We start from the raw sequence: 27,467 nt of genomic DNA, 5'->3' as shown, positions 1-27,467 counted from the left end.
ATTAGTAGGTAGTGCCTATCATCCAGTAAACATTAGTAGGTAGTGTCTATCAGCCAATAAACATCAGCAGGATGTACCTATTAGTTAATATAATCAGAAAGAAGTGCTTATCAGCCAATAAGCTTTAATAGGAAGTGCCCATCAGCCAGTAGCCATCAGTAGGAAGCGATTATTATCCAGTAAGCATCATTAGTAACTTCCTATCAGCCAATAAGCATTAACAGGAAGAACCTATTAGTCAAAAATGATTATAAGGAAGTGCCTATAGCCAATAAGCATCAGAAAGAAACTTCACTTTAGTCCACAGAAAATAAGAGAAAAACAAATTGAGATTCTCTTTCATACGGATGACATTTTTTTAGTACAGTGTCTCTATAAGTATGGTAATAAACATTAACTTAATTTCAATAGTCAAAGATAAACTGCTATCTTCGTTACTATTTATACATCTGAATGCTGGAATCAGGGACAAGTACAAGAAACATAACAAGTTAGAGGTAGCTTTGGTATATTGTATGTTTGGGATTGTCAGCGAGCTGTGTTTTACCATATTAAATCTTTAACTTGTCGTTCAGGTAGCGCCAGAAACTCGCGCAGTCATTGACTGGATGCTGAAGATCCCCTTTGTCCTTAGTGCCAACCTGCACGGCGGGGAGCTGGTGGTCACGTACCCCTTTGATATGACCCGCTCTTACTGGTTAGCCAAAGAGCTGACTCCAACAGCCGATGATTCTATGTTTCGCTGGCTGGCCACAGCGTACGCTACTAGTCACCGCCTTATGTCAGATGATAAGCACAGGATCTGTCACACAGATAACTTTATGAGAGAAGGCAACATCATTAATGGCGCTAACTGGCATACAGTGTCTGGCAGTAAGTACTTTATTGTGCATTAATGGGACGTAAATACACACAATGTGACTCTCCATAAAATGTGTAATTATGTGTAGTAAAAAACAGGAGGAGTATACTTTATTTATAGTTTGTCATTTTGTAATGAAATTTGTGCTTTTCCTCTACAACCCAGAGAGGCAGGGATTTATTCTTCAGCATTTAGACCCCTGCCACACGCAAAACAACGCAAACTCTCCTAACAAAATGACAACTTAGGAATTACGTTGATTGTAATATTTTATATATAAAATGTAACTACATAAATGAATTAAAAAATATGAAATCCTGAAATATGTTATATGACAGTAATAAATAATTCATTATTATATAAATACAATATTTATGTTTAAAACCTCAAAGAAAAAGTAGCTAAATGTAGAACTCTGACATAGATGTAAATGTAATAGTTTATTAAATATAATAATAATATAATAATAAATACGTATAATATATTTGTGTCTGCTGAGTCTGATCACCGAAGAAAGTGGCAGGCAAGAAATGTTATACTGTTGGGTTAGAGTTGCTAAGCAACATATATTGAGATGCTTATTTTTTTTTTAGCCACTAAATGTTAAATGAAAATAGGTATAAGCTTACACTTAACCCCTTGACAAAAATTGTATGCACTTAAAGGGACAGTCTAGTCAATATTAAACTTTCATGATTCAGATAGGGCATGTCATTTTATACAACTTTCCATTTGACTTTTATCATCAAATTTGCTTTGTTCTCTTGGTATTCTTTGTTGAAAGCTAAACCTAGGTATGCTCATATGCTAATGTCTAAGCCACTGAAGGCTGCCTCTTATCTCAGTGCATTTTGACTTTTTACAGCTCAACAGCGCTAGTACATGTATGTCATATAGATAACATTGCTCTCCCATGGAGTTATTTATGAGTCAGCACTGATTGGCTAAAATGCAAGTCTGTCAAAAGCACTGAAATAAGGGGGCAGTCTGCAGCGGCTTAGATAATCACAGAGGTAAAAGAATATTAATATAACTGTGTTGGTTATGCAAAACTGGGGAATGGGTAATAATAAAGGGATTATCTATCTTTTAAACAATAACAATTCTGGAGTAAGCCTGGAGTAAGAAAAAAGAAGTATGTAAGCCTAGTTAAAGGGATATGAAACCCAAAAACTTTCTTTTGTGATTTAGACAGAGCAGACCATTTTAGAAAAGTTAGCATTTTAATTATTTTATCAAATTTGCTTTGTTCCCATGATATTCTGTGTTGAAGAGATACCTAGGTAGGCATCTGGGGCACTACATGACAGGAAGTTGTGCTGCCCTCTGGTGCTCTTGCTAATAGATAACATTATTGCAAAGCTGCTGCCATAGTGCTGCAGTGATGGGCAGGATCTAAGCTTATATCCCTGGTTTTCAATCAAAGATACCGAGAGAACAAAACATTTGATAATAGAAGTAAGCTAGAAAGTTATAAAAAATTGCTGCTCTATCTGAATCATGAAAGAAACAATTTAGGCTTCATGTCCCTTTAAAAATGGAAGCCCCTTTGCAGCTTGGGTTTTTACAACAGGAATTCAAATATTTTGATCCTTATTTAAAAGGATATGAAACTCAATTGGTGATTAATGATTCAGGTATAGAATTCAGTTTTAAACAATTTTTCCAATTTACTTTTATTATCAAATGTTCTTTGTTCTCTTGTTATCTCGTATTGAAAAACCTCAGGAGCGTGCACGTGTCTGGGGTACTTTATGGCAGCTGTTTTGCAAACGGTATCCATTTGCAATAGCACTAGATGGCAGCACTATTTCCTGCCATATAGTGCTGCAGACACCTACCTAAGTATCTCTTCAACAAAGAATATCATGGTAACAAGAACATTTGATACTAGAGGTAAATTAATTTGATAATAGAGGTAAATTCATCTGATGATAGAGGTAAATTCATCTGATAATAGAGGTAAATTCATTTGATAATAGAGGTAAATTCATTTGATAATAGAGGTAAATTCATCTGATAATAGAGGTAAATTCATTTGATAATAGAGGTAAATTCATTTGATAATAGAGGTAAATTCATCTGATGATAGAGGTAAATTCATTTGATAATAGAGGTAAATTCATCTGATAATAGAGGTAAATTCATCTGATAATAGAGGTAAATTCATTTAATAATAGAGGTAAATTCATCTGATAATAGAGGTAAATTCATTTAATAATAGAGGTAAATTCATTTGATAATAGAGGTAAATTCATTTAATAATAGAGGTAAATTCATTTGATGATAGAGGTAAATTCATTTGATAATAGAGGTAAATTCATTTGATAATAGAGGTAAATTCATTTAATAATAGAGGTAAATTCATCTGATAATAGAGGTAAATTCATTTAATAATAGAGGTAAATTCATCTGATAATAGAGGTAAATTCATTTGATAATAGAGGTAAATTAATCTGATAAATGAGGTAAATTCATTTGATAATAGAGGTAAATTAATCTGATAATTAGAAGTAAATTCATTTGATAAATGAGGTAAATTAATTTGATATTAGAGGTAAATTCATCTGATAATAGAGGTAAATTCATTTGATAATAGAGGTAAATTCATCTGATAATAGAGGTAAATTCATCTGATAATAGAGGTAAATTCATTTAATAATAGAGGTAAATTCATTTAATAATAGAGGTAAATTCATTTGATAATAGAGGTAAATTCATTTAATAATAGAGGTAAATTCATTTGATAATAGACGTAAATTCATCTGATAATAGAGGTAAATTAATCTGATAATAGAGGTAAATTCATTTAATAATAGAGATAAATTCATTTGATAATAGAGGTAAATTCATCTGATGATAGAGGTAAGTTCATTTGATAATAGAGGTAAATTCATTTGATAATAGAGGTAAATTCATTTGATAATAGAGGTAAATTAATCTGATAATTAGAAGTAAATTCATTTGATAAATGAGGTAAATTAATTTGATATTAGAGGTAAATTCATTTGATAATAGAGGTAAATTCATTTGATAATAGAGGTAAATTCATCTGATAATAGAGGTAAATTCATTTGATAATAGAGGTAAATTCATTTGATGATAGAGGTAAATTCATCTGATAATAGAGGTAAATTAATCTAATAATAGAGGTAAATTCATCTGATGATAGAGGTAAATTCATCTGATAATAGAGGTAAATTAATCTGATAATAGAGGAAAATTCATTTAATAATAGAGGTAAATTCATTTGATAATAGAGGTAAATTCATTTAATAATAGAGGTACATTCATTTGATAATAGAGGTAAATTCATCTGATAATAGAGGTAAATTAATCTGATAATAGAGGTAAATTCATTTGATAATAGAGGTAAATTCATTTGATAATAGAGGTAAATTCATTTGATGATAGAGGTAAATTCATTTGATAATAGAGGTAAATTCATTTGATAATAGAGGTAAATTAATCTGATAAATGAGGTAAATTCATTTGATAATAGAGGTAAATTAATCTGATAATTAGAAGTAAATTCATTTGATAAATGAGGTAAATTAATTTGATATTAGAGGTAAATTCATTTGATAATAGAGGTAAATTCATTTGATAATAGAGGTAAATTCATTTGATAATAGAGGTAAATTCATCTGATAATAGAGGTAAATTCATTTGATAATAGAAGTAAATTCATTTGATAATAGAGGTAAATTCACTTGATAAATGAGGTAAATTCATCTGATAAATGAGGTAAATTCATCTGATAAATGAGGTAAATTAATCTAATAATAGAGGTAAATTCATTTGATAATAGGAGGTAAATTAATCTAATAATAGAGGTAAATTCATCTGATAATAGGAGGTAAATTAATCTAATAATAGAGGTAAATTCATTTGATAATAGAGGGACATTGAAGAAAAAAAATGTTAACTCTATCAGAATCACAAAAGATTGTTTTTTGTTTTCATGTCACTTTAATATTTTATAGAATCCTTGAACATACGATAAATCTTATCTTGAAAGGAAAAAACGAAGTAAGGATAAGAGACAGATTTTTTGAAACGTTTGTTGAACCAGTCCGGTTTTATCAAATCTGTCCCGCAGGTCTAGCAATGTTGAACTCTAGCGCAATTTGCAAATAAACTGGGCCGTCCCTTGTCATAAGGTCAATACAATAAATAAAGTATAGGGTTTGCACGCTTAGAGAAGTTGTACATATTCACAACTGACTGCGAGTTGTACCACGCGAGGGGCATGCATATATTTTTCATATTTTATATTTATGATTCTTTAAAGGGTTTTACAGTTTGTCTTATAGTAAATAATATATTGTCATTTCAGTTTATTTATCTAGCATTTTATTCAAATAAACATCTCCTTAATAAAAGAGCGCTGAGACGAATGTGTGTGAAGATGTACGAGTTTGTCTTCTTACCGTGTTTAGAGAATATGATTAACCCCTTAATGACCACAGCACTTTTCCATTTTCTGTCCGTTTGGGACCAAGGCTATTTTTACATTTCTGTGGTGTTTGTGTTTAGCTGTAATTTTCCTCTTACTCATTTACTGTACCTACACATATTATATACCGTTTTTCTCGCCATTAAATGGACTTTCTAAAGATACCATTATTTTCATCATATCTTATAATTTACTATAAAAAAAAAATATAAAATATGAGGAAAAAATTGAAAAAAACACACTTTTTCTAACTTTGACCCCCAAAATCTGTTACACATCTACAACCACCAAAAAACACTGTGCTAAATAGTTTCTAAATTTTGTCCTGAGTTTAGAAATACCCAATGTTTACATGTTCCTTGCTTTTTTTTGTAAGTTATAGGGCCAAAAATACAAGTAGCACTTTGCTATTTCCAAACCATTATTTTTCAAAATTAGCGCTAGTTACATTAGAACACTAATATCTTTCAGGAATCTCTGAATATCCATTGACATGTATATATTTTTTTTTAGTAGACATCCCAAAATATTCATCTAGGCCCATTTTGGTATATTTCATGCCACCATTTCACCGCCAAATGCGATTAAATACAAAAAATCGTTCACTTTTTTACTAATTTTTTCACAAACTTTTGGTTTCTCACTGAAATTATTTACAAACAGCTTGTGCAATTATGACTTAAATGGTTGTAAATGCTTCTCTGTGATCCACTTTGTTCAGAAATAGCAGACATATATGGCTTTGGCGTTGCTTTTTAGTAATTAGAAGGCTGCTAAATGCCACTGCGCACTACACGTGTATTATGCCCAGCAGTGAAGGGGTTAATTATGGAGCATGTAGGGAGCTTTTAGGGATACTTTTAGCTTTAGTGTAGTGTAGTAGACAACCCCAAGTATTGATCTAGGCCAATTTTGGTATATTTCATGCCACCATTTCACCGCCAAATGCGATCAAATTAAAAAAAACGTTACATTTTTCACAATTTTAGGTTTCTCACTGAAATCATTTACAAACAGCTTGTGCAATTATGGCACAAATGGTTGTAAATGCTTCTCTGGGATCCCCTTTGTTCAGAAATAGCAGACATATATGGCTTTGGCGTTGCTTTTTGGTAATTAGAAGGCCGCCAAATGCCGCTGCATTTCACACGTGTATTATGGCTAGCAGTGAAGGGGTTAATTATGTAGCTTGCAGGGTTAATTTTAGCTTTAGTATAGAGCTCAGCCTCCCACCTGAAACATGAGACCCCCTGATCCCTCCCAAACAGCTCTCTTCCCTCCCCCACCCCACAATTGTCCCCGCCATCTTAAGTACTGGCAGAAGCTCTGCCAGTACTAAAATAAAAGCTATACTTGTGCTTTTTTGTTGTTGTTTTTTTGGCATATTTACATATGCTGCTGTGTAGGATCCCCCCTTAGTCCCCAACCTCACTGATCCCCCACCAAACAGCTCTCTAACCCTCCCCCTCTACCTTAATGGGCGCCATCTTGGGTACTGGCAACTGTCTGCCAGTACCCAGTTTAGTAACAAATGTGCCTTTTTTTTTTTAAAAAAATGCCCTTTTCTGGCTTCCCCCCCCCAAGACCAACCCCCCACCCCTTCCAGATCCCTTAGCTGTTATTTATAACTTTAAAAACTTTTTTTTTTTTAGCTTTTACCAGCTTTATTTTTCTGTAGTGTAGCGGTTCCCTCCCGCTCCCGCCCTGTGCACGCGCTCGCCCGCCGCCCCCCGTGCACGCGCGCGCTCCCGACTGTTCTGCCCCCGATCCTGCCCCCCTTCCCTCCACTGGGCACATTGATGGCTGCCCACCCGCCTCCCAGACTTGCTCCCACCCACCAACGATACCGGCCACCGATGTCCGGTTCAGAGAGGGCCACAGAGTGTCTCTCTCTGCATCGGATGGCCAAGGGGGGTTATTGCAGGATGCCTCGATATCGAGGCATCACTGCAATAACCGGAAAGCAGCTGGAAGCGAGCAGGATCGCTTCCAGCTGCTTTCCAGACCAAGGACGTACGCCACACGTCCTCGGTCATTAACTGTATTTTTTTTGAGGACGTGTGGCGTACGTCCTTGGTCATTAAGGGGTTAAAGGGACATGAAACACAATTTTTTTTTCTTTTATGATTCAGATAGAGAATACAATTTTAAAATAGTTTCCAGTTTACTTCTATTATCAAATTGGCTTCGGTCTCATGCTATTCTTTGTTGAAGAGATATCTAGATAGGTAATGTGCACATGCCTGAAGCACTACACAACAGGAAATAGTGCTGCCAACATTGTTATAAAACTGCTGCCATATTGTACTGCAGACACGTGCACGCTCCTGAGCTTACCAAGAAAATTTGATAATAGAAGTAAATTAGAAAGTTGCTCAAAATTGTATGATCTATCTGAATCATGAAAGAACAATGTTGTGTTTTATGTCCCTTTAAACCTACAAGACTTCTTCAGTGCAATACCAGTTATGCCCATAAAATGCCAACGTTTACATCTGCACAAATATATTGTGAAAGCATTTGGCTCATATAAAACAATGTGCGTATTATTTATCATGAATTTACATAAAATAAGCTACTGTATGTATTATTGATATAACAGAAACAACTGTACATAAATAATATTAATATTTATTATTGTTTTTAACTAAATATGTTTATATGGTATATATATATATTTCTATCTTTACACTGAGATAACCAATAGACTTGTGCGCAGCGGAAAGATTAGTTTTGTTTCGTTTCGGACAGATTCGGATGTTTTCGAATATCGTTTTCAGATCGATTCGAATTTGGATACATTTGAATGCATTTGTTTTTGATTCATTCTGATTTGAATGTATTCGGATGTATTCAGTTCGGATTCGATTTGTAAATTCGGAAGATCGGTATGTGTTAGGTGGGATGTGCTGTGTATTAGACTAGTATTATGTACTGTAATATTAGGTGTAACCCATAGCAGAGTGATATAACCTAATATACTGTACAATACTAGTGTAATTGTGATTAGTCCATGGCCATTTGAATGTAACAAATAAATCTGAACTAATTCGGATATATTCGTTAGTTTCGTTGCTACGGTAATTCGGAAATTCGAATCGATCTGAAGCCCCGAATTTTGATTCGGAACGAAACGCACATGTCTAATAACCAATCCATTTAGTATTTACCTTTAATTAAAGTGTAAAATAAATACATATAAATAACATTTCATTTCTACATATATGAATTATAACAGGAGTTGTACAGACCTTTTCAATAAAACGTCCATTTGTGAAAACTAGAGAATTCTAATGGCGCATTTTGCAAACTAAATGATTCCCCTTACAAAAGCTCAAACAACAAGTGACCTTCAGCAGTGTTCTCTTTAAGGCAATATATTGTGAGCGGCTCAGCAGTGAAACAGTTAAATAGTGAACTACACCTTGCAGTTAGAAAACTCTACACTATGCAGACAGCAATGTATGGTTACCTTATTAACTGCTTCACCGCTGGGCTGCTTACAAAGTCTGGCCTTAGAGGGAACATTGACCTTCAGAGAATCAGTACATAAATTAGCCGTAGAAGTACTAGAACCTCCTTCTGTGACATTTTTCTACACATGGTGCTTTGAACTAAGTGAGCTCTTACAGTAGCTTTTCTCTGTCCCTTCATCTAACACAGGTATGAATGACTTCAGTTACCTTCACACCAACTGTTTTGAGACCACAGTGGAGCTGTCCTGTGACAAATTCCCACATGAAGTGGAGCTTCCAACAGAGTGGGAGAATAATAAGGAGTCTCTTTTGGTTTACATGGAGCAGGTCTGTTCTTGGTACAATTTATGTTATCCAAAGTCTCTCTGTGTATGAACAGTTACACGGGAAATGTTTAAAGCTTTGTCTTAAAAAAACTAATGAAGTCTAAGGGGTCAATTTATTATTGTACGGACGGACATGATACGATGTAGCGTATCATGTCCGCCGCACATCGATAAATTATCATTGCACCAGCAGTTCTTGTGAACTGCTGGTGCAATACCACCCCCTGCAGATTCCCGGCCGCTAGCCCGATCGTATCCTCAAAGGTGGCGGACAAGTTAAGGAGCAGCGGTCTTAGGACAGCTGCTTCTTAACTTCCGCTTTAGGCGTAACTGAAGCGGAGTGGGTCGGAAGCAGCATCCGCTACTTCATAAATCGACCATTAAATATTGTTGTATCTAGTGTGTTGGAATGTACCTCTATTTACATTTTCTACAAGTGATGTGTGTTTTCAGCTTTTAACCTTATTTTCATTAAATGGTTACAGGAAAATTGGAAGTGGATATAATTGTGTAAAGCAGTAACGTGGTTAGGCTGCATGAATATGGTGCATTACATGATGCTGTTGAGCTTCTGCCAAACATACAAAGCTAACATTTGGATTGTGACACAGAGTAGTTAGGATATCATTCATATTTGTATCATCATGCATTAATACATACTTCAACAGACAGAAATAACTGTTTCAAACTATATAAAATACACACATATTTGGAAGTTAAATATTCAAGATCTCCATTAGAAATTAACCTTCACCAACTACACCCCACCTAAATTATAAATTTATAATATGCCTGTAGGTGGTTTGTAGCTAGGGTATAAGAAGGGTAATTGCTCATGAATATTCAGGGTATTCACCATAGCAGGTATAAAGTCTATTGCTTGCACACGACCCATGGTGAGCCAAACTGTACAAATCCAATAACATTTATCAACCCACAACATACAGTCCATGGTCAATATATCTATCAGCAAAAGGCACATGACCACCACTCTGCAACTCAACCATAAACACCTGATGAATAAACTTACATGTCTCACTGCTCACCAAATAATGACAAAAACTTAACTGCTAATGCCTCTACTAACCTTAAAAAGATGGTTCCTTGATCTTATATGTTTTCTCTTTATCCCTACTTGATGATATTGTTGGAGCTCACCATGCTGTTGCTAATTATTCAACTGGTTCTGTTGTATTTTTTGTAAACAGCTATTTTTATTATTGCTTTGTGTTGTTTGTTTATATATTAAAAGGACATTAAACACTTTGAATTGGTAATATAAAATGATAAATTGTGTGTGTATATATATATATATATATATATATATATAAAACTACAATATACTTTCATTATTTATTTTCTCCCCTTTTCCTGTAATTCCATTGTGAAATTGTTTGTGAGCTTTTCAGTCCCTGTTAGCAATGGAAGTGCAGAAAACTGTTATATTCCACACAGCCATTGGCCTCTAGTTATCAACGTGTCTACTTACCTGCATTCGACGGCCCCAATACGCTGGCCTAACATCGCCGCAGCGGACCTGAATAGTTCGCCAAAGTTATCAAGAAAGCTGTCAAAAAGTTGCGCACCAAGTAATTTGCGATGAGCAGCAAACTGTTGTTAACTGACAGTCATCGATCTCGCTGCTCATCGGCTTATTCGCAGCTTTCTTGCTAGCTTGTAACTAAGCACCCACACTATACTAAATTGTTTTACTCCTATACTGCCGCTCCCGGAGTCCCCCACACCTAAATAAAATTATTAACCGCTAAACCGTCGCTCCTGCACCCCTCCGCAACTATAAAAAACGTATTAACCCCTAAACTGCCACTCCCGGACCCCGCCGCCACCTACATTATACCTATTTACCCCTAATCTGCCGCCCCCTATACCGCCGCAACCTACATAAAGTTAATAACCCCTATCCTGCCGATCCCGGACCCCGCCGCTAATAAAATAATTGTTTAACCCCTAAATCACTGCACCCGGAGCCCACCGCCACCTACATTACATTTATTAACCCCTATCCTGCCCCCCCTACACCGCCGCCACCTACAGTACATTGATTAACCCCTAATCTACCCCCCCTACACCGCTGCCAATATATTAAATGAATTAACCCCTAAACCTAAGTCTAACCCTAACCCTAACACCCCCCCTAACTTAAATATTATTTAAATTAATCTAAATAAATATTCCTATTTTATTAAATAAATTAATTCTATTTAAAACTAAATACTTACCTATAAAATAAACCCTAAGATAGCTACAATATAATTAATAATTACATTATATACAGAAAATAAAAAAAATTACAAGAAGTTTAAACTAATTACACCTAATCTAAGCCCACTAATAAAATAAAAAAGCCCCCCCAAAATAATAAAATGCCCTACCCTATACTAAATTACATATAGCCCTTAAAAGGGCCTTTTGCAGGGCATTGCCCCAAAGTAATCATCTCTTTTACCTGTAAAAAAAAAGAATACAATACCCCCCCCAACATTACAACCCACCACCCACCCACCCCTACTCTAAAACCCACCCAATCCCCCCTTAATAAAACCTAACACTACCCCATTGAAGAACACCCTACCTTGAGCCGTCTTCACCCAGCCGGGCACCAGTGGTCATCCGATCCATCCAGTAGTCTTCATCCGATGGGCCAGAAGAGGACATCCAGACCAGCAGAAGTCTTCATCCTATCCGGGCAGAAGAGGACATCCGGACTGGCAGACATCTTCATCCAAGCGGCATCTTTTATCTTCATCCATCCAACGAGGAAGGGCTCCATCTTGAAGAATCCTATCAGCCAATCGGAATTCTAGGGACGCCATCTTGGATGATGTCATTTAAAGGAATATTCATTCGTCGTTAGTCGTCGGCCTAGAAGGATGTTCCGCGCCGGAGGTCTTCAAGATGGAGCCGTTCCTCGTCGAATGGATGTAGATAGAAGATGCCGCTTGGATGAAGATGTCTGCCGGCCCGCATGTCCTCTTCTGCCCGGATAGGATGAAGACTTCTGCCGGTCTGGATGTCCTCTTCTGGCACATCGGATGAAGACTACTGGACGGATCGGATGACCACTGGTGCCCGGCTGGGTGAAGACGGCTCAAGGTAGGGTGATCTTCAATAGGGTAGTGTTAGGTTTTATTAAGGGGGGATTGGGTGGGTTTTAGAGTAGGGGTGTGTGGGTGGTGGGTTGTAATGTTGGGGGGGTATTGTATTCTTTTTTTTACAGGTAAAAGAGCTGATTACTTTGGGGCAATGCCCCGCAAAAGGCCCTTTTAAGGGCTATTTGTAATTTAGTATAGGGTAGGGCATTTTATTATTTTGGGTGGCTTTTTTATTTTATTAGGGGGCTTAGATTAGGTGTAATTAGTTTAAACTTCTTGTAAATTTTTTTTATTTTCTGTAATTTAGAGTTTTTTATTTTGTACTTTAGTTATTTTTAGTTAATTTTATTTAATGTTAGGTAATTGTAGTTAATTAATTTAATTTATTTAATGATAGTGTAGTGTTAGGTGTAATTGTAACTTAGGTTAGGATTTATTTTACAGGTAATTTTGTATTTATTTTAGCTAGGTAGTTATTAAATAGTTAATAACTATTTAATAGCTATTGTACCTAGTTAAAATAAATACAAAGTTGCCTGTAAAATAAAAATAAACCCTAAAATAGCTATAATGTAAATATTAATTATATTGTAGCTATCTTAGGGTTTATTTTATAGGTAAGTATTTAGTTTTAAATAGGATTAATTTATCTAATTATAGGAATATTTATTTAGATTAATTTAAATAATATTTAAGTTAGGGGGGTGTTAGGGTTAGACTTAGGTTTAGGGGTTAATTCATTTAATATATTAGCGGCGGTGTGGGGGGGTATATTTGGGGTTAATCAATGTACTGTAGGTGGCGGCGGTGTAAGGGGGGGCAGGATAGGGGTTAATAAATGTAATGTAGGTGGCAGAGGGCTCTGGGTGCGGCAGTTTAGGTGTTAAACAATTAATTTATTTGTGGCGGGGTCCGGGATTGGCAGGATAGGAGTTAATAACTTTATATAGGTGGCGGCGGTATAGGGGGCGACAGATTAGGGGTTAATAGGTATAATGTAGGTGGCTGCGGGAGCGGCGGTTTAGGGGTTCATCAATTTATTATAGTTGCGGCGGGGTTCGGGAGCGGCGGTTTAGGGGTTAAACACTTTCTTTAGTTGCGGCTGGGGTCCGGGAGCGGCAGGATAGGGGTTAATAACTTTATGTAGGTGGCGGTGGTATAGGGGGCGGCAGATTAGGGGTTAATAGGTATAATGTAGGTGGCGGCGGGGTCCGGGAGCGGCGGTTTAGGGGTTCATATATTTATTATAGTTGCGGCGGGGTCCAGGAGTGGCGGTTTAGGGGTTAATAAGTATAAAGTAGGTGGCAGCGGTGTAGGGGGGCAGATTAGGGGTGTTTAGACTCGGGGTACATGTTAGGGTGTTAGGTGCAGACACTTCCCATAGAAATCAATGGGATATCGGGCAGCAGCGAACATGAGCTCTCGCTGCTGTCAGACTTCCATTGATTCCTATGGGATCTGCCGCCTCCAGGGCGGCAGATTGAAAAACAGGTATGCTGGGCCTGAATAGTGTCGAAAGTACCTGCTAGTTATTTGATAACTTCCAAAAGTATTCAGATTGTGCCGAACTTGTGTTCGGAACATCTGTAGTGACATAACCATCGATCTGTGTCGGACTGAGTCCGGCGGATCATATGTTACGTCACTATATTCTACTTTTGCCGGTCTATAGGGGTTGATAACTATGGCGAATCAGCCTCGCCACAAATACGCTGCGGAATTCCAGCGTATTTGCGGTTGACAGCTTGATAACTAGAGGCCATTGGCTGCACACTCTAGTGACCTATTTTTAACTGTCTCTAACTGGCCACAGCAGAGAAGGTAACACAAGTTACAACATGGCAGCTCCCATTGTTTTATAGACACTAAGGGGCCGGATTATCATTGTGCGAGAGGACATGATCCGATAGTGCGGATCATGTCTGCTGCGCATCAATAAATGCCCACAGCATACGCTCTCGGCATTTATTATTGCACCAGCAGTTCTTGTGAACTGCTGGTTCTATGCCGCTCCCTGCAGATTCACGGCCGCGGCCGCTAGCAGGGGGTGTCAATCAACCCGATTGTATTCAATCGGGTTGATTTTTGGCGATGTCTGTCCGTCGCCTCAGATCAGGTGGACAGGTTATGGAGCAGTCGTTTTAGACCGCTGCTTCATAACTTGTGTTTCCGGCGAGCTTGAAGACTCATCAGAAACACGGGGCATCAAGCTCCATACGGATCTTAATAAATATGCCCCTAAAACTTTACACTTATTTTGTCACTATTTAAACAGCCAATGAAACTTAAAACTACATCTATAGGTTATTCTCAGACTAATCTTTACTTTGCATCATTCTATCCAGCATTTATTTAGTGTTTATTGTCCCTGTACTTTAGCTAAAAGCGTAAATGTACAAATGTTACATCGTTTTGTTTCAGCTGACATTCTATGAGTATTATAGCGTTCTGCTCTGTTATTGCAGTGGATTATGTGCATACCATCTTAAACATGTTGAAGATTTTAATAGCCAATTAGTTTTTTAGTTGTAGATTTAAAAGGGGGATGTAGACCAGAGGCAATTGGACTATTACAGCTTTTGCTGAAACGCGTAAGCAATTATGTGACTAGCCCTATGTGAGCGAGCAACAGCCTATCGTGGCATTTCTAATGCATAAGTAAAGTTTCTGTTTTAGCATTGGATGGTGTTATTGTTGTTTTCACTAACAGAAAGCCTGGGATAGGCATAAGGCTGCCCTATAAAATAATTATGTTTATACTTTATGGGAAATATGGAAAGACTTGTTGTGCCTATGGTTCTTATCTGCTGTCAGAATCGGTTTCTATATTTAAAACACTTCTAGCTTTGAAGACTCAGAGACGCCTTACTAAATAGTCATTATGGTTATTTTTAACGATACAAAAGTGCTCGTTTCTTTGCATCAGCATTTTTACTAGGATTTAAGGGACACTAAACCCAACTTTTTCCTTATGATTCAGATAGAGCAGCAATTTAAAGCAACTTACAAATTTACTCCTTTTATCAATTTTTCTTTGTTCTCTTGCTATCTTTATTTAAAAAGCAGGAATGTAAAGCTTAGGAGCCGGCCCGTTTTTGTTTGAGAGCCTGGGTTATGCTTGCCTATTGGTTTGCTAAATGTAGCCACCAATAAGCAAGCGCTATCCAGGGTGCAGAACCTAAAATGGGCCAGCTCCTTAGCTTACATTCTTGCTTTTTAAAATAAAGATACAAAGAGAACAAATAAAATTTGATAATAGGAGTAAATTAGAAAGTTGCTTTTTAGTGTCCCTTTAAGGAGTACTAGGCTAGTCCAAAGATAATCTATACAAAATAATGAATATACACAAGGATGTAGCGTTACTTACAGTGTATAGGGGATATGCTGATAGCTTTATTGTGTATAAACCATGTTTATATTGCTCTTATGTTGCAGATTCATCGTGGGATTAAAGGTGTGGTGAGGGATAAAGACAACGAAAAGGGAGTTCCTGAAGCTGTTATAGTGGTGGAAGGCCTGAACCACGATATCCGTACAGGTACCGTAAGCCGACATGACACCACAGTATTGGCTGAGGTTATATAATAGTATGTGTAGGCAAGTGCTAGTTGACCAGTTGGGTGAATGAGTGAATAATGGAATAAAGGGACATCCAATTCATGAGTTTAACCAGTCTCTTACATTTTCTAGCACTTGATGGGGATTACTGGCGTCTTCTCAACCCTGGTGAATATGAGATCACTGCAAAGGCTGAGGGATACCACCCATCCACCAAGACGTGCCATGTCACTTATGAAAACCACGCCACCATCTGTGACTTTTATATCTCCAAGACTCCAAAACAACGTCTAAAAGAACTTCTCGCCAAGGGAGGGAAGCTCCCAAAAGAGCTCATTTTACGACTGCGCCAAATACGGAACAAAAAGCTTAAGTCCAGGAGCCCCAAATGAAAGTGTTTCTTGCGTTACTGGAGATAAAGAGATACAGCTGAATTAATTGAGCTCAGAAAGCTTCAGGCTATTTTTCGTTTAGTTCCATTTTTAATGAACACTTGGAATGCAGAGGCATCTGGTTATAAATGAGTTCAGATGCAGCAATACAGATTATACCTAGAATCTCTTAAACTGAAATGTGAAAGCTGTAGGCAGATAAAATATCTGAGACGTGCGGAAACCAAATAATTATAAAATTCAGAGTATTTTTTCTTGCAGAGTTAAAATATCATAACAATAATTTGTATCTATTTACACAGCTTTCCTTTATAGGTAAATGTCCTACACTAGATGTCAAATCATGATGATATAGATGAACTTTATAAAGCCCAAGATTACTTCTTAAATCATAACTCCTAAAGAAAACCATTTATACCTTTCTTCTGAGATTTTATCACTTATCTCAGCTCAAAACATTTGAATATGGTGAAATATTTTTACCTTAAAAATGTGAAGTAAACAATGTTTACATTAAATACGAACCTAATACAGTTGTATCCGTTGTGTACTTTATGTGTTTGTTCATTGGCTGTAATGTACTTTGTTGTATGCTGATTGGCTAATCATGGGCATTTGTACCCAATGAGCATTTCCAGGAAGTACCTATCAGCAAGTAAGAATTAGCAGGAAGTACTGTATATACTGCTGTATTAGGTTCAAGTTAAATTTAAAGTTTTGACCTCACATTTTTTCTGACAAAAACAATTTAACCATGTTTAAAAGCTGCTTTTTTATGTATGGTAGAAAATGTTTGGGTGCAGTGTGCCTTTAAGTGTTTTATTTGCCTATAACTACAGAATATACTAATAATGGCACTAATCACTTAAACCAACAATAACAGTAGTAAATAAATTGGGAGCCTATATATGTTTGGTTAATAAAACTTAGTGCTAATGTAGATATTTACAGTATCTCACAAAATTGAGTACACCCCTAACATTTTTGTAAATATTTTATTATATCTTTTCATGTGACAACACTAAAGAAATTACAATGTGCTACAATGTAAAGTAGTGAGTGCCTGTATAACAGTGTAAATTTGCTGTCACCTCAAAATTACTCAACACACAGCCATTAATGTCTAAGCCATTGGCAACAAAAGTGACTACACCCCTAAGTGGAAATGTCCAAATTGGGCCCAAAATGTCAATATTGTGGCCACCATTATTTTCCAGCACTGCTCTAACCCTCTTGGGCATGGAGTTCACCAGAGCTTGACAGGTTGCCACTGGAGTCCTCTTCTACTCCTCCATGACATCACGTAGGTGGTGGATGTTAGAGACCTTTCGCTCCCCCGTCTTCCGTTTGAGGATGCCCCACAGATGCTCAATAGGGTTTAGGTCTGGAGACATGCTTGGCCAGTCCATCACCTTTACCCTCAGCTTCTTTAGCAAGGCAGTGGTCGTCTTGGAGGTGTGTTTGGGTTCGTTATAATGTTGGAATCTTGCCCTGCGGCCCAGTCTCTGAAGGGAGGGGATCATGCTCTGCTTCAGTATGTCACAGTACATGTTGGCATTCATGGTTCCCTCAATAAACTGTAGCTCCCCAGTGCCAGCAGAACTCATGTAGGCCCAGACCATGACACTCCTACCACCATGCTTGACTGTAGGCAAGACACACTTGTCTTTGTACTCCTCACCTGGTTGCCGCCACACACGATTGAAACTATCTGAACCAAATAAGTTTATCTTGGTCTCATCGTAAAACAGGAGATGGTTACAGTAATCCATGTTCTTAGTCTGCTTGTCTTCAGCAAACTGTTTGCGGGCTTTCTTGTGCATCATCTTTAGAAGAGGCTTTTTTCTGGGACGACAGCCATGCAGACCAATTTGATGCAGTGTGAGGCGTATGTTCTGAGCACTGACAGACTGACCCCCCCACCCCTTCAACCTCTGCAGCAATGCTGGCAGCACTCATGCGTCTATTTCCCAAAGACAACCTCTGGATTTGACGCTGAGCATGTGCACTCAACTTCTTTGGTCAACTATTGAGAGGCCTGTTCTGAGTGGAACCTGTCCTGTGATACCGCTGTATGGTCTTGCCCACCGTGCTGCAGCTCAGTTTCAGGGTCTTGGTAATCTTCTTATAGCCTAGGCCATCTTTATGTAGAGCAACAATTATTTTTATCAGATCCTCAGAGAGTTCTTTGCCTTGAGGTGACATGTTGAACTTCCAGTGACCAGTATGACAAAGTGTGAGAGCGATAACACCAAATTTAACACACCTGCTCCCCATTCACACCTGAGACCTTGTAACACTAACAGGTCACATGACATTGGGGAGGGAAAATGGCAAATTGGGCCCAGTTTGGACATTTCCACTTAGGGGTGTACTCACTTTTGTTGCCAACGGTTTAGACATTAATGGCTGTGTGTTAGGCTATTTTGAGTGGACAGCAAATTTACACTGTTATACAGGCTGTACACTCACTACTTTACATTGTAGCAAAGTGTAATTTCTTTAGTGTTGTCACATGAAAAGATATAATAAAATATTTACAAAAATGTGAGGGGTGTACTCACTTTTGTGAGATACTGTATACTTATAACAATTAGTTAAAGGAATAGTCTATTCACAATTTAGCTTTCATGATTCAGATAGAGCATGCAATTTTAAGCAACTTTCTAATTTACTCCTTTTATCAATTTTTCTTTGTTCCCTTGCTATCTTTATTTGATTGTAAGCATAGGAGCCAGCCCATTTTTAGTTCAGAACCTGGATAGCACTTGCTGATTGGTAGCTACATTTAGAGACCAATCAGAAAGTGCTACCCAGGTGCTGAAGCAAAAATGGGCCGGCTCCTATGCTTACATTCTTGTTTTTTCAAATAAAGATAGCAAGAGAATGAATAAAAATTTATAATAGGAGTAAATGAGAAAGTTGCTTAAAATTCCCTGCTCTATCAGAATCATGAAGGTTTCATTTTGACTAGACTATCCCTTTAATCCTGACGTCAGAGGCTGAAGCCTTATGGTGGTTATGAGTGCGGGGCGGTTAATAGATACGGGAAATAATGTCCCTATTTGTTATTAGATTTGTTCAATTGTTAATATCAGAGCCTTGACATTTTCAAATGAGAAGCTGTTAAAAATATCATTCATGTAAATGGCCCCTATTCCAACCAAATAGAACTTTAATGTTGAAATAAATATATATATATATATATAAATATATAAATATATATATATATATATAGCAGCTTCATATTCTTATCTTTTACAATCTATTAGTATAATTAGTTATATTGTTTGTAATTGGATTTATAATTAACATTTTTATAACATGCAAACACTAAATTGCAATTAACATTTTGATATCCATATATGAGTACAATTTTCAGAATTTAAAAGTGAAATGTTTAACCAATATTTAATAAAATGTTTTTTTTATATATATATAGGGGCCGATTTATCATGAGTCTGGCGGACATGATCCACTGTAGCGATCATTTCCGCCAGACATCGATAAATGCCGAAAGCATACGCTGTCGGCATTTATCATTGAAGAACTATTTCTGGTGAAATGCTTGTGCAATGCTGCCCCCTGCACATTTGCAGCCAATCGGCCGCTAGCAGGGGGTGGCAATCATCCCGATCATATCTGATCAGAATGATTGCAGTCCGCCACCTCAGAGGCGGCGTAGAGTTAATGAGCAGCGGTCTTAAGACTGCTGCTTCTTATTAACTCCTGTTTCCGGCAAGCCTGAAGGCTCGTGCGGAAACAGATGTATTTAACCCTATTCAGGCCAAGATAAATCGGCCCCATACTATTTATTTCCATGTAAACCGAGTGTGGAGATATCTAAGATATGCTGCTCATGAAAGGCCAAAAGGACTTTCAAGATGTCAAGGCTGTAGAATTAGAGAACTCTAAAAATCCCCCAAAAAAGTGGATTGGAATATTTTAGAATTTGTAAAGACTGCAAAAAGCAATTCCAGGAGCTTACCATGAGAATTCTATGGATTAGAACAGACTGTTTTACTCAATGGTACAAGGTTTCAGCACAGTATTGGGTAATAATATCACAAACTGAGACCTTATTTTTTACATTTTTGTTACATACTGCTGCTAGTGGCTGCTGAGCTAGGTCAGATTATAGTAATAACATATGTCTGGCATTATGAAACAGGTACCGGTGACCGTGCTGGTGATATAGGCAGACCAGCACACAATGCGTAGGGATCTAGCACACTACACATTTAAGTGTAAGGCAGCCAGCTAGGCTTCTGTATTGCACTCCACAAGACACATTTATAAAGGTCTGCAGAAATATCTCCAGGAATGGGGGGGGGGGGGTTAATATCAACAAGTTATAAAACAGTAATAGTATACAAATAGTGGCTCTGTGGCATAAAAAAGTGACACAGGTATGTGCTTACACTTAGATACAATGGGCCAAATTCAAGGAGGGGCCTCTGTCCCCTATTACTCATCCCCGGAACCCATGGAAGTGACTATAAATATCTTAAGTTGTGTGTAGGTTAATTTTATAGTGAGTTTTAGATTCTCATTTAGTTACCTGCGTGCAGCCCAAGGCTCAGGGTGTTTAATGCCCTACCTACCCTGCCACTTATTATGGCTGTGCCCTTACACCTATAATGCTTCAGTCTCAGTACACTAAAGTGTTAATCCCACCAAATATGAAGCCATAGTTTCCAATGAAAATAGGTCATTTATATGTGAGATGGTGAGTATGGGATGAGCTGATGTTCCTACAGGCTGGAACTGCAGAGAACTGTACATTATGTATCTAATAAAATACTAAACCCACAGAACTGTCGCTTTGTATACAGAGAGGTCAGAAACATGCTGGCACTGTTGTAAGCTTGCTAGTCAAGTGATATCAATACAATCCTATAGCAATAAAAGGATTACGGCTGTGTGTTTATTTCTTATAGACATTTACATGATCTACAATAAAGCTACATCTACAGTCAAATCAGAAAGTATCTTTCATAAGTACAGGTATCTTGTTTGTTTAAAGGAACATGTCATGAACCTAACCCCCGCAGACTCGATAGTCTTACAATTAAACAATCAAATGAATTAAATATTGCTCATAGTGCACTGACTTTCTCACTCAGAGCAATTTGTAAAACGTTTAGACAAATTTATATTAAGGTTCAAATATTGTTTTAGAATAGTAATTTAATTAATTCAAGCATATAAGTAGGGTCTATTCATTTTAGGTGATAGAGATAGATAGATAGATAGATAGATAGATAGAGTAATAGATAGCTAGATAGATAGACAGACAGACAGACAGACAGAGAGATAGATTAGACAGACAGACAGGTAGACAGACAGAAAGACAAACAGACAGATAGATTGGACTTATTTAGTAACTTAGATAGAGCACACAAGTCAATCCCAATCTACTATATCAGATACACTAATACGTTCTTATACATTGTTGTAATACTGCTGCCATCTAGTGCTCACTATATCATCTTTTGCTATCTGTGTCCCTGTTCAGAAAATTTCACATCACTTTCTGTCCTTGTGACAATTGGATTTTGAGTATTTTGGGTTATCCTGGAAAGAAGGATTGGTGATAAAGCTCTATTTTCTCCGTTTGTAAGTACGAGTTGTTGGATGTCTGTAACCCGGGGACTGCGTGTGTGTGTGTGTGTGTATGTATGTATGTATGTTAGAGCTGCGCATCTTCACCTGTCTCACGATTCGATTCGATTATCATCGTAACGATTCCATTCAATTCTACTGCACTATTTCTGCCCATTTTTTACATTTTTCAGAAAAAAAAATTCAAGCAGTAAAAATATTGAAATAAACTCTTTTTTTATTTTATTAGCTCAAAAAAGGACACTCTTCCTGTGGCAAAGTCTGAACACAGCAGACAACAACAGTTTATAGAACATTAAATACTAAATGGCAATTGTTGTATTGGTTTGGAAACAATATTATGGCATCAAACTGTAGTTACAGTAGTGTAAAAAGTGCAGTGCTCGCAGTGTACTTCTTCAATAAAAGAAAATATTTAAATGTATATTTTATATATAGTACACTATACACTTGTAAAGAAACATGAACAACAAATAAATGTCTAACCTATCTATGTTGGTTTTAATTTAATGTCTTTACTTACTTAGTAATAATAATATAATAATAGACATTAAATTAAAACCAAAATAGATAGGTTACCACCATAATACCTTATTTGTGTGAAAATTGTCCTCCTCAGAAAACAAAACATAAATCCCTTATATGCGGTACAAAATTACAGGTGCACTCCACTGTGCCTTCATGACTGTCAATTTGTGGCAAACAAACATCACATGAATCTGGAACACAACACACAGCACAGAGTGTGCACACAACACACATGTGATTGTGACATATACAATTAGTTTACACAGTTACAGACTTACAATAGTACTAGAGAGAGAGACATTTAAAACAAGTAGCATTGAACTGAACTACTATAACTACAGTTTCTTCTTGATGATTATATTATCTTTATGGGATCACAAATACACTGCTCAAAAAAATAAAGGGAACACTTAAACAACACAATGTAACTCCAAGTCAATCACACTTCTGTGAAATCAAACTGTCCACTTAGGAAGCAACACTGAGTGACAATCAATGTCACATGCTGTTGTGCAAATGGGATAGACAACAGGTGGAAATTATAGGCAATTAGCAAGACACCCCCAATAAAGGAGTAGTTCTGCAGGTGGTGACCGCAGACCACTTCTCAGTTCCTATGCTTTCTGGCTGATGTTTTGGTCACTTATGAATGCTGGCTGTGCTTTCACTCTAGTGGTAGCATGAGACGGAGTCTACAACCCACACAAGTGGCTCAGGTAGTGCAGCTCATCCAGGATGGCACATCAATACGAGCTGTGGCAAGAAGGATTGCTGTGTCTGTCAGCGTAGTGTCCAGAGCATGGAGGCGCTACCAGGAGACAGGCCAGTACATCAGGAGACGTGGAGGAGGCCATAGGAGGGCAACAACCCAGCAGCAGGACCGCTACCTCCGCCTTTGTGCAAGGAGGAACAGAAGGAGCACTGCCAGAGGCCTGCAAAATGACCTCAAGCAGGCCACAAATGTGCATGTGTCTGCTCAAACAGTCAGAAACAGACTCCATGAGGGGGGTATGAGGGCCCGACGTCCACAGGTGGGGGTTGTGCTTACAGCCCAACACCGTGCAAGACGTTTGGCATTTGCCAGAGAACACCAAGATTCGCAAATTCGCCACTGGCGCCCTGTGCTCTTCACAGATGAAAGCAGGTGCACACTGAGCACATTTGACAGACGTGACAGTCTGGAGATGCCGTGGAAAACGTTCTGCTGCCTGCAACATCCTCCAGCATGGCCAGTTTGGCAGTAGGTCAGTAATGGTGTGGGGTGGCATTTCTTTGAGGGGCCGAACAGCCCTCCATGTGCTCTCCAGAGGTAGCCTGACTGCCATTAGGTATCGAGATGAGATCCTCAGACCCCTTGTGAGACCATATGCTGGTGCAGTTGGCCCTGGGTTCCTCCTAATGCAAGACAATGCTAGACCTCATGTGGCTGGAGTGTGTCAGCAGTTCCTGCAAGACGAAGGCATTGATGCTATGGACTGGCCCACCCGTTCCCCAGACCTGAATCCAATTGAGCACATCTGGGACATCATGTCTCGCTCCATCCACCAACTTCACGTTGCACCACAGACTGTCCAGGAGTTGGTGGATGCTTTAGTCCAGGTCTAGGAGGAGATCCCTCAGGAGACCATCCGCCACCTCATCAGGAGCATGCACAGGCGTTGTAGGGAGGTCATACAGGCACGTGGAGGCCACACACACTACTGAGCCTCATTTTGACTTGTTTTAAGGACATTACATCAAAGTTGGATCCGCCTGTAGTGTGTTTTTCCACTTTAATTTTGAGTGTGACTCCAAATCCAGACCTCCATGGGTTAAAAAATTTGATTTCCATTTTTTTATTTTTGTGTGATTTTGTTGTCAGCACATTCAACTATGTAAAGAACAAAGTATTTAATTAGAATATTTAATTCATTCAGATCTAGGATGTGTTATTTTAGTGTTCCCTTTATACTACACACAACTGAACAGTGACTGAGTCTGTCACTGAACAGTACACAGCAGTCACAGTCACACACAAACAAACAATACATAAAAAAGCACACAGACATCAAGGAGTAAATCATGGTGAAGAAAGGGTGGCACGCCACTCACCTGAGGTGTGTGTGCTTTATTTTTGTATTGTGCTGTTGTGTGTGTGTGTGTGCTGCACTGTCTGTACAGTATATTTGTGATCCAATAAAGATTTACTCAAGGCTTTTCCTTCCCCTAATATAGTGGTTTGGCTTCAGTCTCACTCTCTGCACACTCATAGACAGTTAGACAGTCACTAGACAGACACTAGAGACACAGTGGAACACACACAAACATTCAAAGGCACCACAGCCAGTCAGCCACAGTCACACTCACACTCATAGACACTTAGACAGACACACATACAAACAAAACAATCAAAGGCAGTTAAGGCACTCAGTCTCACACACACTCATAGATACATACATACAAACAACATTCAAACAGGCACTCAGTCACTCACTCACAGTCACACTCACACACTCATAAAGACAGTTAGACAGTACACACATTGTTATTGTTAACTGGTTGGTTATATTAGATTAACCCCTACAGATCTGCCTGGGAGTGGGATGGCATTTGGGATCATAAACAAAAACATATGATATCTTTCTTAAAGGGTCTATTTAAAATAGACAATTTTTAGTGTGAATAATCCCTTATGCAATATGCACTCACTGCATTGCAAACAATACAGGGGTGTGCTGTAAACAATAGCACAACATCTACAAAACAGAGCACTTCCTGATTGGCAAACATCACAGTAACACTAGAAGTAGTAATAGACATTATACAACAAGTAGCATTGAACTACTAGATTTACTAACTGATTATCTTTATGGGATCACAAATATATTGTTACACAACACACACACAGTCACAGTCACACACAGTCAAACACACACACACAGTCACACACACACACACAGTCACACACAGTCACACACACACAGTCACAGTCACACACAGTCAAACACACACACAGTCACACACACACACACACAGTCACAGTCACACACAGTCAAACAATACAAAAAAAACCACACATCATAAAAAGAGTGAATCATGGTGAAGAAGGGTGACACTGACTGACACGCACACATGAGGTGTTTGCAGTTGTGTGTTGTTTCTTTTGTATTGTGTGTGTGTGTGACTGTGACAGAGTGACGTGGTCGGTCGTGTCGTGTAGTGTACTAGTATATTTTGTGATCCAACAAAGATTTACTCAAGGTTTTAAGCTTCATTTTTCAAAAAGCTATAAGCTATATAACAGTAACAAATATAAAATAACTTAACAGTAGTCTGCACTGGGCAGTGGGGCACACATCACATTCTTCTGGATGTGCCAAAAAACATTAAATATTAATATAAACCCGAATCACTACTCAGAATTATGGAATATGTAGGTTTTTCTGTAAGAACACTAGTTGATCCACATGCTCTGGTTTGAGGGTGCTTCTTTTTGCCGTTACCACATCTCATGCAGTGGAGAAAACCCGCTCTGCAGACACGCTTGTACCTGGGATACACAAGTATCGCTTTGACAAATGAGAGAGGAGGGGAAATATGACCTCATGTACATGCCACCAGTTCAAAGAGTCTTCAGTGAGAGGCAGAGATGGGGCTTTACAATATTTCTCTATTTCCTCTTCAGCCTTGGCATAGGGGGTCTTGGGTTCTATTGTACCTTCAGTGTCAGTGAAAAACTGTCCCAGCAAAGTCATGAGCAGCGATGTGGACTTTCTTTTGGGAGGAGAAGGGTTATCCTCCTCGATGGGTGATTCTTCTTCCAGAGTTTCTTTCCCCTCAGGCAGTGGCACTTCATCCACGTTTGTCCTCCTAGATGTAACTGTACTAGTACACTCAATCTGTGTTTGAACAAAAGAATAGAAAAAATAGCATTCATTATTACCTCGAGTAGCCAGCCAGCTAATGCTATGTGTGTGCTCAGAGAGACAGTAGTGCATAAATAAATGCATGTAACAGCTCACATCTATTAGGACTCGGGAGTGGACAGAGGAGGAGGAAAGTTGACTGACTGTGGCGTTTTCGAACTGACTTATATAATAAACCTTGTACTCATTAAACTAGCTACTAAGCAAGCTACTGCTAGCTAGCTAAGCCTATTTTGTTATGGATGGTATGTTTTATGTTTGTTTTCAATTTATACATTTTTCAAGAAACATGATGCAATTAAAATTACCTCTAAGGATGCAGCCTCCTCAGTCACTCCTCTGTATATCTCCAATCTCTCCTCCTCTGTGAGAATAAAAGGCAGTCCCTTAAAACGAGGATCCAGGGCAGAGGCTGTATAAAGTATCTTCTTCTCTGCCTCACTGCTGTACCTCTTCAGGAGATCTGTTTTGATGGCATTCTTGATCTCATGGATCATGGGTGTGTCTCCCATGGTGTCTGTCATGTTCTGGAGCAGTTGCGCATTTAGAGGGGCAATGAGAGAAACAGTTGGATTGCGCTCTTCTGACATCAGTGTGGTTGCATCTTTCATTGGCTTTAATGCACTCACAGCATCCTCTGTATTTGACACATCTGTTTCGTTGAGAGTGCAGAGATCTGACTCACTTTTTCTGACTTCTGGAGACAACAATGTGGCACAAATTGCAGGTTGCTATTCTAGGAACCTCTCGACTATGTCATATGAGCTGTTCCACCTTGTTGTCACATCAGTTATCAGCTTATGATTCTTCAGGCCAAGACATTTCTGTTTTTCTTTCAGTGGTTTGCTGTAGTGCTGCGGTGAAAAAATGTTGATATTCGTCGCACTCTGCCTAAAAGCCTGGAGAGCGTGGCCACTTTCAGCGCCCGCTGGGATGCGAGATTCAGTGTATGGGCGAAGCATTTTACATGAGGGAATTTTACAACTTGAGCAGCAACAATCATGTTCGACGCATTGTCGGTCACAAGCACTACAGATTTATCGGACAGCTGCCATTCTTCCACGTCACGAGACAGTAGCTCCGCCAGATGAGAACCCGTGTGAGACTCATAAACTGCTCTCGTTTGCAGCACATGCGACAAGATCTTCCAGTCCTTGCTAACGTAATGTGCAGTTACTGTTACATAAGACTTCGTGGTGACTGAAGTCCATGAATCACACGTT

General features: G+C 38.2%; 1 protein-coding gene across 1 annotated transcript in view; it reads left to right on the top strand.

Moving 5' to 3' along the window:
- The window catches only part of LOC128650434 (probable carboxypeptidase X1), a 306,253-nt gene extending 289,528 nt beyond the window's left edge, over nt 1-16,725 (top strand). Inside the window, exons 11-14 of the mRNA XM_053704376.1 lie at nt 576-873; nt 8,985-9,124; nt 15,672-15,774; nt 15,927-16,725. Coding sequence (XP_053560351.1) covers nt 576-873; nt 8,985-9,124; nt 15,672-15,774; nt 15,927-16,186 — 801 coding nt within the window. The 3' untranslated portion in view covers nt 16,187-16,725. The remainder of the gene's footprint in view (nt 1-575; nt 874-8,984; nt 9,125-15,671; nt 15,775-15,926) is intronic.
- Nucleotides 16,726-27,467: the final 10,742 nt, after the last annotated feature.

Source organism: Bombina bombina, chromosome 2, assembly GCF_027579735.1.
Source record: "Bombina bombina isolate aBomBom1 chromosome 2, aBomBom1.pri, whole genome shotgun sequence".
Lineage (NCBI taxonomy): Eukaryota > Metazoa > Chordata > Amphibia > Anura > Bombinatoridae > Bombina > Bombina bombina.
Note: the sequence above shows the minus strand (reverse complement) of the source record. Positions and strands in the feature narration are given on the sequence as shown.